General features: G+C 40.0%; 1 protein-coding gene across 6 annotated transcripts in view; it reads right to left on the reverse strand.

Annotated features, from left to right (window-relative positions):
* The window catches only part of TACC2 (transforming acidic coiled-coil containing protein 2), a 150,917-nt gene that overhangs the window by 82,122 nt on the left and 55,649 nt on the right, over nucleotides 1-13,146 (reverse strand). For all 6 annotated transcript variants that reach the window (XR_009959016.1, XM_062580689.1, XM_062580692.1 and 3 more), the window contains exon 5: nucleotides 3,489-3,611. Coding sequence is in view for 5 of the 6 variants with exons in the window: in XM_062580689.1 (XP_062436673.1) it covers nucleotides 3,489-3,611 (123 nt within the window). In the remaining variant the exon portion in view is untranslated. The remainder of the gene's footprint in view (nucleotides 1-3,488; nucleotides 3,612-13,146) is intronic.

The following is a 13,146-nucleotide window of genomic DNA, read 5'->3' on the forward strand; positions in this document are numbered from 1 at the left end:
CATGATCATTTAGAATACCATCTTCACAACAGAAGCTGAGAAAGACACTGATGCACAGGAATATATTGTTTTTGAAGGCTCTAATCCAGTCAGGTTTAGAATAACTTTCATTTCCTAGCATCCACAACTGAACTCTGTCAGCACCTTAACCTCTTAATACTTAAATTTGAATCGTCCAGGAGACGAGACCAATCTCGTCCTGACGGCTCAGCTGCAGGCACCAGTGTAGACTAAAAGCTGTGTTGCAGTTCTGCATCTTTTGCTTGAGATTAAATATAAGAGCAGGAACTTTCCTTAGCATGTGGAAGGGACAAGATTGGGTCATGCTATCTATTACTTATGGCCTGCACCCAAGGACAAGTCATTCACCAAATACTCTCCAAGTAGACATTTTTCCTGATGCTTTTCTATTCACAAGACAGACAGAAACATTATAGGGTTAATCACAACCAAACATACAGATACTGCTCAGAAAGACTGAACACCTCTAACTATAGCTCCCCAGATTAACTGTGGGCTATACAGTGGGGGCATTTAACCGACTGTTTTGGCTTTTCCAATCCAGACATTTCTTATATGCAACAGAAGCCCTGCTACAAAGCTCTGCACCTGCAGCATAAGGAGAAAGATGCGTCTAGCCAAAATTCCTTCTGGCGCAATGTGCATTGGCAAATCAGAGTGAACTCAGTCTTTCAGTTTCACTGTTAAAACAAAAACGCTTGGCATAACAACCAGTGAACTTTTTACCTAGTTTTGTGAGGGCGCTACTCCACAAATTTGATAAATAAAATCTACTTATTGAGCAGATGATGCCATGTTTTCTTTGATCAATATGTTATCAACAGGGGAAAAGATGCAGACAGTTATCCTCAAGAAACAAAACAAAGATACAGTTTCTTGACTGGACAGATGGAGGAACAGAATCCGATCTCTTATTATGCACTGCCATCTGGAAGATATTTAGTACAAACTGACCCCTGCCTTATACACATCATTATTTTTCCCTGTCAAAGTGCACACCATCTGTATTATATGACACCCCTGACGGGGAAATACTCATGTGGAAGCAAAAGGAACTACTAGTAAATATCCCAAAATGTTGCAAAATGACACTTTTTTTGCAGATGGACTGGAAAAACATCATGCTACCTAACAACCTGTTAAGATTTCAGTAGTATAATACACAGGTATAATAAGGAAGCATTGACACTGAGACATCATACATCTGTGCATTAGAGAATTTTTCTGCAGTTACACTGAAAAGCAGTAATGCAGTATTTCCATATAAAAAGCCAAAAAATAGTGGCTGTTATATGACTGTCTTACCTATAGTAAGCAAGTATCTGCTCCATGTCACAAAATTGGTAAAAAGGAGATGGGAAATAAGACAATGACAATGTACAACCACCATCACTGAACTTCTTCCCTTGGGCAAGAAGGGCCCAGTCCTGCCATTACTGATCCTCATTTAAGAGCACAATCCCATCAATTTTAAGAGTACTACTTTCATTTATTATTATATCATGTTGTTATCAGGTTAGATCTGAACGAACCACAAAGAAAGCAGCAGCAGTTGTTACTGCTGCAAGGGAGTTGCATCATGCCCATTTTTGCTTGCTAACAGAAAAGCTGGCAAGTAACAACAGCCTGGACAAGGAAGACAGGTCCAAAGAGAACACACAGGTTTTATGTCTAAAGTTGAACAATTATACAAAATAAAGGAACAGAAAAAACAAACATTGTCATGAATGTATATGTTCAGCTTTTTTTTTTTTTTTTTTTTTTAATCTAAAAAGAACACATGAGAACTACTTGCAACCAGATTCACTCCAGTTGATCACTATGTTTTACCTCTCAACCTTCCATTTCAGAAATTGGATGGCTACCTACTTCCAAGATGATATCCCTGGCTTGCAACTTTTAAGCGCTGGATTGTTGCAGAAACCTTTGCACTTTCAGCAAGGGCAGAACAAGGAAACAAGACCCAGATTCTCTGGCTGCTGCACGATCTGCCTGCCCTCATCCCCTCTGGGCTAAGCTACCCTATATGGACTAATTACTACTCAGCATTAATACTCTCAATGTATGCAACTCATGTGAAGAGAGGATCCTTGAGACTAACTATTGAAAAGACAGTAAATCCATTTTAAATACAGACTCTTATCAAGTAGAATAAAAGGGTTAACCTATAATTAACCTTCAAGATCCAACTAAGAATGTGATCAGTGTTCATGAGGTTTACAAGAAGCAATAAACTTAGACTAAGGTTGTTCTTCCTAAAGGTTTCCTAAAATGACATCTAATCATAGATAGCCTGTGTGTCTCCTTCTCTACAAACAGCAAACTCCTAATACAGACTGTATTCAAGAGACCATATATAGATCTTGCTGGTGCTGTTGGTATTTTTTTTTTTAATTCTGCTACATTTAGAAAGTTCATAGCTGTAACTTACTTATTGCTCACTCTTCTCTAACCTGCTTGCCACTATGGTAGACTATTACTGAGAAAAGACAGACTCCGCAAAAAACAGTAACCCCTTTACATTTGTTAAAAATAAAGAAATGCGTCTATCTGTTTAAAAAACTTACAATATAATTGGAAGATAGCTTCCCATCGTAAACTCCCCTAGACTGAGGTTGTAGGAAAAGGTGTTTCTCACAGATGCACTAGTTTGGGGACTGGTGGAAGACCAACACAGATTAAACACCAAAGTTATCCACCCTTCAAGATATATTTTGCAACCTGCATAAGCTTCTTTGTGCCTTTGACAGCCTGTTACCAGTATTTCAGGTAACCAATTTAATGCCAGCTTAAATACTGTGCAAGTTTACACTCCACTGAATTCACAGTGACTGATGAGTAAACACCCTGAAAGACTTCCTCTACGGCTGGCAATTAAGACAAACTCGTATGTCTAAAAGAACATGACAACCCAGCTACCACCAACACAAGTAAAGCAACAATTTACCTACACAGTGCCAAGAAAAGCAGACAGCTCAGTGTCCAACAGAAATGAGGTACCTGACCTGCTTTATAATCATCATTATGCTGTTAAGGAACTTCTCAAAACTGAAGATTAACAAGAAAATGCCTGAAGGATCAATTACCTTATACTAACCAAAAAAAGTTAAAAAGTATAAGCACTTGGAGGGGAAAGAAGAGGGGAGGGCATATATTGCACCTCTGTACTATGCAGCACAACCCCTGCATGGTCCAAAATGATTCAGGCTCAAGGAAAGGTAAATGACATCTTCCTTTGAAGGTTTTGACTTAGAGAGGATATCTAAATCCTGATATAGGTTACACAGATACTCCACTGACTACAGACAGATCCAGTAAACACATCAGTAACCAACCATACCAGATGCATCTCTGTCCAAGAAAAGCTGTACTGATTTCTTAGCTACCATCAACCTCTCACCCACCCACCAACATGACAAAGGTGTAGGCAAGCTGCTTCCCAGCACTTCAGCTGTATTTTACAATACCTTGCTGCAGTCAGCTCAGCAGCATCCAGAGGGTCAACATTTCCACAAGTCGTAGAAACAGCTAACAGTTGCTTGGAAGTACCAAGGGGAGAAGCCAACTGTATATCACCTGGCCCAGGAGGGCTGCAAAGAGAAAAGACAGGGGAAATAGCAGCCTTAAAGGTCTGAATAACTGCAGAATTATTGTCAATTAAGTGTTAGAAGCACCAGTTGTTTAGCATCTGTATGCTAATTTTTATGTTAGTGAAAGGGAAAGAAGTATTTTTTTCTTTCTTCTTTTCCTTTTTTTTTTCTTTTTTTTTTTTTAATGTAAGTTGCCTTTGCATACATCTTTACTGTTCTCACAGGACTGAAGTCACTGTGTAACAACTACAGGAGCAATAAGATACTACAATCCAACAGCAAATTAACCTAGTTTTAATTCTTTTGTTAAAAGGAAAGCAAGAAAAAAAGCTACTGCTTGAACAAGAGAAATGGGAAGATTTCCTTACACACACAAAAAACGTATCAGACCACACAAGGAGCTCAGTTCTGGCTTTCAGTTAGCAAAGAGATGCTCATCAGTGGTCCACAGAGTCAATCAAAAGGCTTCTGGGGTGTTTCAAGGAGCCCACATAGGGAGACTCCCAAGCTTGTTCCATAGCCAGGGAAAGCAGCATGCAGCCAGTAAGTTGCTAAAAGAAGACTATTTGGAAACATGTCCTAGAAAGGAGCCCTGCTGAAGAAGGGTGGTGGGGTTTTTTTTTCTTTTCTTTTTTCTTAAAAAAACAAAAACAAAGGCATTTGATCACGTGAATGACCTGAAGACATTGCTCTGTTGATTCCTTCAACCTGACTTTCCTAGGTGGCCAATCAGTGACTAAGGCCCTAGTAAGATTTGGAAGAAACTGATACTTCTAAAATCCTTGGCCTTCTAGAATACAGAAAAAGTGACCTTAATTGAGGGTCCCAATTGCACATCTGTGAGTTCACCCAAGCGGCTCAGTTTTTAAGTAACACTTTTCTGAAGTCCATTCAGTTGCTGAACAACTCCATGAGTTGTTCCCAGTACCATCAAGCGAATATAACCACTAAATACAGACAGATATGAGCAGAAGTGTATAAACTTAACACAGTAGCTGGGAAACTGCCACAGTTCCTGGAATTCCAGCTTAAAAATTCCTAAACCATGAAACTCAGCTATCTTTTTAGCACTGGAAGATTACTTTCTTTCCTAACCTCAGATCTAGCTGTTATGTATAATTCGGTTCCAAGAACATAATGAGTTAAACTGCATCATAATAATGTCAGTGTTATTCTGGCAATGACTAAACACCATCAACTGAATTTATTCACTTTTTACTTATTTTATTTTAGGGCTGTATACACTATCACACTCATACGTGAAAAAACATTATTGTCAAGCTTATTTTCTATTGTTTTTTTATTAAACATATTCACTACATACATTAATTAATTTTTAATTGCACATTCTAAGCTAGTGTTTCTGCTCTTCAATTGCTGTTTTATCACAGCATCACCCTGCAATCAGTCCAGTTATTTTGGTCACGGCAGCCCTGACAATTTAAGTGGCATTTTTCCCTCAGTTATACAAGTAGAACTGAGTCATTGCACTAAGTGCAGTTCTCAGATGACTGCCTAGAACATTTGATTATTTTTGAAACTTACTATATTACTTTTATCTAATGACAACAGTAAACATTCAAGTGTCCATAAGTTCATTGATTAACACCTCAGGGCTCAGCTTGTTTTAGGAAGCATTGAGCCAAGATGCTTCCAAGTTCTAAAGTGTTCTAGTTTATTAGTAGAAGAGGACCTTTTTTGACTCATCACTGAGTTGCATATACTTGTATTATAAACTTCGGTGCCATCTCTGCTTTCTCTTAAAATGAGCATTTAGAAAACACTAGTGTAAATCTTTACAACAAGACACTGCTATTTCTTTCTCATATATTTAAGGAGAGAAGTGGCAAGTCTTACTTCAGCCACTGACAGAACACTATGTCTTGTCTGCGAACATACAGAAAGAACAGCACAACCCATAACTGCAATTGCTTATTGAAGCTGTTGCATTGGTGTACCCTAATCTGGTGAGAATAAAGTGAAACATTTCTTCTCCTCAGCCACTCACATCTGCTGTGCAACCAACTCTGAGCCACTAATTTTCATACAGTTATAGACAATGTAACTTGAAACTCATTCTCAACTTGGGAAGGTGATGGTGAAGCAGTTCATTGTCAAGCTGCTCTGCTCAGCACAGGACAAACAATAAAGCTATCAAGAACTGCTCAGACTAGTTCCACCACTGAAATTCCTGACGGCCTTCACCTCGCAGGCGTCTGCTAAAAAGTCACTGCAAAACCTTTACAGCAACTGGCCTTTTAGGCTGATTTGTTCAAAGAATCAAGCTCTATAAAAAGGCTGTGAGCTTTCTCCACTCCACTGCCCAAATTCTGAGTCAAGTCCAGAAGAAGATCTACTTAAAATTACTTCCAAATTCTACTTATGACAGGCATGATTGAAATATTTTTCAAAGGAAAAATACTTCACAGTTTAACAAACAGTTGCTTGCTAACAGCTGCAGCTAGCACACTAAATTCAGCCAAAAGACCAAAGGGTTCAGTCTGTTGTCTGTGTGTCACAAGTAGAAGATTCTGATAATCAAGTGTCCTTAGTCTCTTGTATTTCACAATTTCAGTTTTAGGTTCCCTACTTAATACCCTTCAAAAGAGATTTTTCTAATTACTGAAAAGAAGGCAGGTATGCAAACAGCAAGATTCAAAGCTTTAACTTTTACTCATGTGCATTAACTGTCAAAGAATGAATGAGAAATAATTGCATAAACCTATACTATTTCTATTAAAACATCTGAGGTCTGAACTCTATTGAGGCAAGAAGCTTTTGAAACAAGGCAGAAAGTGTATTTTTTTTAAGATACGTAAAAGAGCATAGATTTACATGTACTGGACACATAGGCAAGCAGGGATGGTTCAGTTCCTAGGCTTTAATTTTGTACAAAAAACTAGGGCTACATGCTATGGTGGATCCACTTGTTCTCCTACCAACTCCAGCAAGATGTAAGCAAACCGTAAAACCCCTACTTCACACTAAACTTTTAAAGTGTTCTGGCACTGATGATGGAGACAGAAAGCCGCTACAGGTCTTAGCATTTTCTCCCTATCCACGTTTTTTCCAATCAGGAGGCCTGGATGTGGCTTCCATTGAATTGTCAACCACCACAGGTTTGAGTTTACTCCAACGGAAACCAGTAAGTGTTTGAAGCCCTACTATCTCCCAGTCCAAAACACTTGGTTGTTCCTAACGAGACAATCATGTTGTTATAAAGCCTGCGTTTACTCTAGTAATCTCTGCAAAATGGTGCCATCCACTCCAAGGGACAACTGAGGCCTGACCAGTCTCTTAGCCCACTATTTCATTTTCTTCAAAAAACAAGGTATCACTTATTGGGTAGAGCCAGGCCAAGACACAAAATCCTTTAGATTTCACACCTGGCTTTGCAGTAACTTGGGCCAAACAGTTAATCTTTTTAGCCTTAGTATACTCATGCATCAGGTAGAAAAAAAATCAATTCCCCGCAGAAAAATCTGGAGGATTTACTTTATCTGAGAGAGGTTCTTCATTCTTACACTATTTGCAAGGGAAGGAAGTCTAGTGACATCTAAATTAGTTTAAATATATGACCAGATTGTACTTCGTAAAATTTCTTCCATTTTACTAAATACTTCCTTTATAACATTTTTTCCTTCACTTGTTTTGCAGTTTATCTCATACATTAGCCACATATGCCAAAAAAACTTCATGTGTAGAAAATCCAACAATAAACTGCTATAGCAACTCCATGCACCTAAGATATTTCTGTTCTTTAAAAGTATTTTCATGATTAATAGGACACCTGTTGATTATTTCTCAAAGTAGGTGATAAGCAATTTCTCAGATTAAAAATCAACTTTACTCGTATCAGAAGCAAAAATTATTCTTGCACAGGAAACAGCTCAGAAGTGCTGAATTAGCAACCAGCAAGGTTTTTAAAAAAAAGTTCTTTTTTCTACAGTGCTTCTTTCACAGTAATATAACATCTATTTAAGTACTATTTTATGAAAAAAAAAAGTCAGAGTTAAGATTCAGTCTCTCGTGCAAAATCCCAAGATGTAAAGCCGTATTTTATTTCCTAGTTAACTAAGGGAACATCCATGCAAGCAAATGATGTCACTACAGCGTAAGTATATACACCAAAAATAGCTTTAAAAACATATATATAGTAATGATTATGGTGGCCATAGTTACTTTTGCTGATTGCTAGATAGGATATAACAAAGGATTAATTTAAAAGTTAAATATAACACATCCCCAGTCAAAAGTTCTCAAGTTTTAGAAAATACACTGCTTTTTGTAAACCCAAAGAGTTACTTATGCTTACAAACACATAATTTTGGAAAAAAAAAATTCTCAAATATCTTCTGTACCTTGAGGGAGAAACTATGCTTTAAATGCTTCATATCAGCGCTTAGTATTTATACTGCAGGACCTTCTAAATGCCTAAGCCAGTGTGCTATGCAAACATAGTAATGAAGGTATCCAAGAGATGAACTGGCATGTGTTAATTAAACAAGATCACTGTCATATGTGGGAAACATAAGTTAAGCATACAGTACAGCAACAGTCCTACAATTATAAAAAAAAGACATTATCACCAAGATAGCAGAATTGGCTCCTGATGGAGTTATTCCAGCACTACAGCTTTACACTCTCTTCCTCTGAGTCAGACTCGGGAAACAACTCCAGTTAGCAGAAGGGGTATGGATCCTGCGTGATTGCGCTGGGAGAGCCCAGGAAGAGCTCATGCAACCCACTGCAGCTTAGGCAGCACCTGAGCCCTCTGCATTTTGCATAGGCACACCAGACCTATCTTGATTTGTACCCATCCCCAATGAAGAGAACTAGCAACATCCTGGCTGAGTGATGAGCACAATTCGCACCATCCACAGCGCAGGTGGCAAAGGCTCCAGGCTGCCTGCTCGTGACATGAGGTTTCCTGCAACCCACACTGGAATGCAGGTCTGTCCTGCTCCAAATACCAGGCTGTGCGTCAAGGGACAAGGCAGTCTCTTCTCTCAGTGCAAATTTCCGTGTTAATAAAGTATGAAAGGGAATCAGATGCAGAGAAGTCTTCTAGAGAAATGAAAGCATCTTTTAAAAGACTTTCTTAGGGCAATACCTCACCTGTTGAAAGCAACCCCCAAAATCCAGCTGCACAGCCGCTGGCAATCCCTGCAGGTAATTTTGAATTACTCCCCCGAGCTGGATGATAATGGCATCACTGGGTCAGCCAAGCCAGACACGTGATGATGGAGAGTAATTCTCATAAATGATATTTTTCCGGCAATGTTTGTGGAAATCCTGACAAGACAGAGAGGTATCCGGGCAGGGAATGAGGTTACCTGAGGGCCTGGACTTCCTCTCTCACCCCTTCCCTTCTTGCTGCACATACACCATTTTAGAAGTCCTTTCCCCCCCCCCCCCCTTTTAAAACACACACATCCAACTTTTGCTAATGTGACTAATAATAGCTATAAAATAGATTTTTTTTTTTTTTTGCCTAGGTAGCCTACATTACTGTGATCACATTAGAACCTAGAACTTAAGGCGAGCTAATACATATACATATATATTTTATAAATATATGTATTTATTAAATACATATATAATGATTTTAGAATAAAAGGCTGAAGTAAGGGGACTGAAATGTATACTGCAGTATTACTTCCTTTACAAACTAGGAGTGACAGCAGAAAGCCACGTTAGAACAGGAGGACGCATGGATCACCCCTGCACAGGAAGAATAAGCATTTGCTTCGTAACTGTCAACCATCCGAGAGAGCACACGATGTCACTACGATGCAGCTTCTGGAACCCCCAAAGTGCTCTCAGCCACGCTGTGGTGTCACTGCCACAGAATTTAAAAGTCTCCAAATCCCAGCTAGTAAACCTGAGCCAGAAGTCTCCGAGTGCAACCAAACTAACCCCCAAGTCTCAGCCCACGCTGACATTCCGGTTGCACAGAAATCCGACCACAGTCTATGGCAGGATCCACAAAACCAGAAAGTCTTCTCAGCTACTTGGGGATAATGATAGCTAATCCCATCATATTCAAGATTCCTACGGAGCTCAATAAAGAGTTGCATGAAAAAGACAGTGTTTTACTCTACAGAAATGTTAGTTTGAAAAAAAAATTGTTCAACGCATGACAGGAAGAAAGCGGGGGGGGGGAAGCTGTAATTTTTGAGAGGGAAAAGTGGTCAGAAATAACAGCTAACTTTGAATTCTAACAGCTCTTTTTAATACAGTTCATACTTGTACCTTGGATTTTACTGTTCTGTGGCTAACTTTTCACTCAGAAGCGCCTACTTACCAAGATCAAGAAGTAATCACCAGCTTTGCTGTTCTGAATCATCCTCTGGCTCAAACAAAACAGCCCGAAAGAGGCCCCCAATTTAACACGGATTCCTGTACGGCAGCAGTTCCTCAAGTTCCACCATTTCAGGCCAGGCTTCGCAAGCCCCCGAGAGCGACGCTTCCCCTAGCTGCGCTCACTGCTGAATCCACCGAGAGCAAACTTTCCTCCCGGGCAGCCCGAGAAACATTCCAGAAACGGGAGTTCGGTGCTGCATTTCCAGAGCGCTTCCCGCTGAATGGGAGGCTGTTTGAAAGTTGAAGCGCACAAAAGGCCAATGCCTATAAAACTGGAGCCGTCTGTCGGAGGCTCCTCCCATGAGGCTCCCCAAGGAAAGGCCGTATCTACCAAACATGCAATTGCTCCAGAGGCATCCGATCCTGCCTGGGGTCCGAGGAATGCAGGGCCGCGGGACTGTGGCACGCCTCTGCATTTCTGAGCGTTTACAGCACGCTTGAAAGAAAAGGACCCCATCGATCACCAGGCAAACTGCCCCGAACGCGCAGCAAGGTTAAGCCTGTGCACACAAACACTCAGCCTGCGCGTCTCGCTCACACATGCTGCATGCCAGCGAGCCTGACACGTGGTTTTTATTCTTTTCTCTTCACTTTGTTATGGAATTTCTTCCAGGAGTTTTTGAGTCATGACAATCTGATAGCTGCTTAGAGTTTTCACAGCTCCATCTGTTGTACACAGCAGAAGACGTGTATGAATCAAATTATAAAATTACAGCACTTACAAAAAATACACAAATAACAACAACTATTAAAAAATCTAAGCCAGCCTTTGCTTAAGGTCTGCAAATGCTGTTTGGCCCATCTTTAATTTTAAAAAGTTTCAGGATGCAGGAAAATTTTTGACAACTACTATCAGAACTTCATTTGTTTACAGATGCAAACCTAAAGCAAAACTTGTTATTCCTAGTTTAATTCTATGCTAAATCCCACCTTTTAAATTCACATTGCTTTAGCTACACGAAAACGGAACAGTCTTAACTGCATGCTCTTATCTCTTCGGTTTCCTATAGTTTTGTTACAGCACTAAAGAACGGCTTCACAGATAATTACGTCTTTGCATTGAGATATACTGCTCTGAAGCCAAAGTGCATACACAAGTTGCCAGTATGCAAGGAATTAACTGTTTAAACTCTACCCAGAGAGATTATCATCATGCTTACGGCTATAGACTAAATGTTTATAATATCTATCCCACAGCAAAAGATTCAATAGTTTCATTGCCTACCAAAAGCCCAACCTAAGTATGTCAGATAAAATACTGACGCTGCAGAGATTTCATTTAGCCAAGCAATAGTTTCCCAGATCACTCCACGTGCAAGCCAGACTCTGGTTATTCAGCTGTGGTGCCAGCTAATCCTGTCTGAATGACAAAAGTAATGTTTCTTCAAAACTCAGTCCAATAAGGATAGCACTTAGACCTCTCAAAATATGAACTGAGTGCTGAATCTCTGCTGGAAAAAGGCATTCACAACCTTTTTCTTTTTCTTTTTCTTTTTTTTTTTTTTTTTTTGGGGGGGGGGCGACTCAAATGGTTTCTCTTTCTAGCTCCTGTTTAGGTTTGTTGTGGTTATTGTTGTTTTTTAAGCAAAAAGGAGGGAACGGATTTTTGTTCAAGTAAGTTCTGCGTTACTAGATATCACTCACTTTATATCTAAAGACAGAGGCTAAGGATTTTCCCTAGATGTGCTCATTGCTGCTTCTAAAAATGCAGATATCTGTACAGGAAATAGAAGAATATACCAAATGGCTCCCTCAGGAGACTGTAAATCAATCTGTAGTGGCCAAAAATGCTGAAAAACATGTCGAACATCAACATCATGCAGATGAAAGGGGGCATCAAGGGGTGGTTCATCAGGGTGTAAACTTAACACAGAGAACTGTGTGCTATGGAGAGTTCATTTAGTTCAGTATCAGGAGCCAGCAGCATCCACTCTGACAGCAAGAACTAAGATCAAGCGCGAAGTTAAAGTTTCTGAAGAGAGCACCTCACTTATATCCTGCCTCCCAGGACAGGGAGAGGAACAAATGGAAAAAAGTTACTGTGATTTCTCATACAGGTACAGGCATTCAGTCACCCTCTCACTTTGGGGGGAATTAAATTCTTTTGTCACCTGAAAAACATTTCATAAATAGCTTCTGCAGATAGAGCAAACCTGGGGAAGAGGGAGACACTGGAGAGCATAAGATTCATTAAAATAAATTTTGACTTTCTTTGCAATCAGTGCTTAAGTTTGGCACAAATCTAGGCTAAGTTCTTGCTAACAAAATCGAATTTAGCATTTTTGAAATTAAATAGTTCATTTGCTCCCTGATCATTCATTAGTCTCTTGCGGCATCAGAATCCTTTTGTTCTTACACCTACTGCTAAACAACCTCAACCTACATTTTCCACAAAAAACATTTTCACCCTCCTCCCTGTGCCCTCTGTGGTGGGTACAGACTTGCTATTTAAGCACAGGAAAACTGATATGCAATAACCACAGGATCACAGTGCTAAGGTGTGCTTGATTATCTGATTCTCCTGTAGGAATGAATTGACCTGCCTTAATAGCAGGCTTCGGGGAGCGAGCAGAAAAGCAATACAAAACCCAAGAGATAAGCAAACTCCCGCAGCAAGGCCTGGAAGATGATTACAGGACAGGGGCTTACTTGCAGGCTGCTGCATGAAGTTACATGCTGTCCAACTGAGGCTGGGAGCTGACAGAGCGAAGAACCACGAAATAAAATGTTGCAGAAGACTTATCTGGAGGGCTGGGCTGGAGAGGAGCATGAGCAGGCTGACGAGAGGGACTGAATGGCAAAAGCCATCCTGCAGGACCACCCAGCTGGAGTCTGAGCCCTTCTCTAATTCTCAGGGAATAGTTAGCCTCAAAGAAAGGCCAGAACAGGTAGAGGTGGTTTATCATGTGAGAACTGCATTTCTGGTGTATTTTAGAGACAAACAGTATTTTGCATTTGGGTAAGCAATTCTGTCACAGCAGTCAAAGAGAAAAGAATCACGTTCATATTCATTACAGGAGAGATGCTGCCAAAAATCTGGTCTGGGAGTGGAAAAATTGCACAACTTCGTCCAAGAGCAGTAACAGCCTAAGAGGCAGTTCACTCAGACCCAGTTCTTCAGCCTAGTAACTTCTTTTTCAGGTGTTTTCCTCTGCTATATCGCCACTTT

Source organism: Rhea pennata, chromosome 7 (assembly GCF_028389875.1).
Source record: "Rhea pennata isolate bPtePen1 chromosome 7, bPtePen1.pri, whole genome shotgun sequence".
Lineage (NCBI taxonomy): Eukaryota > Metazoa > Chordata > Aves > Rheiformes > Rheidae > Rhea > Rhea pennata.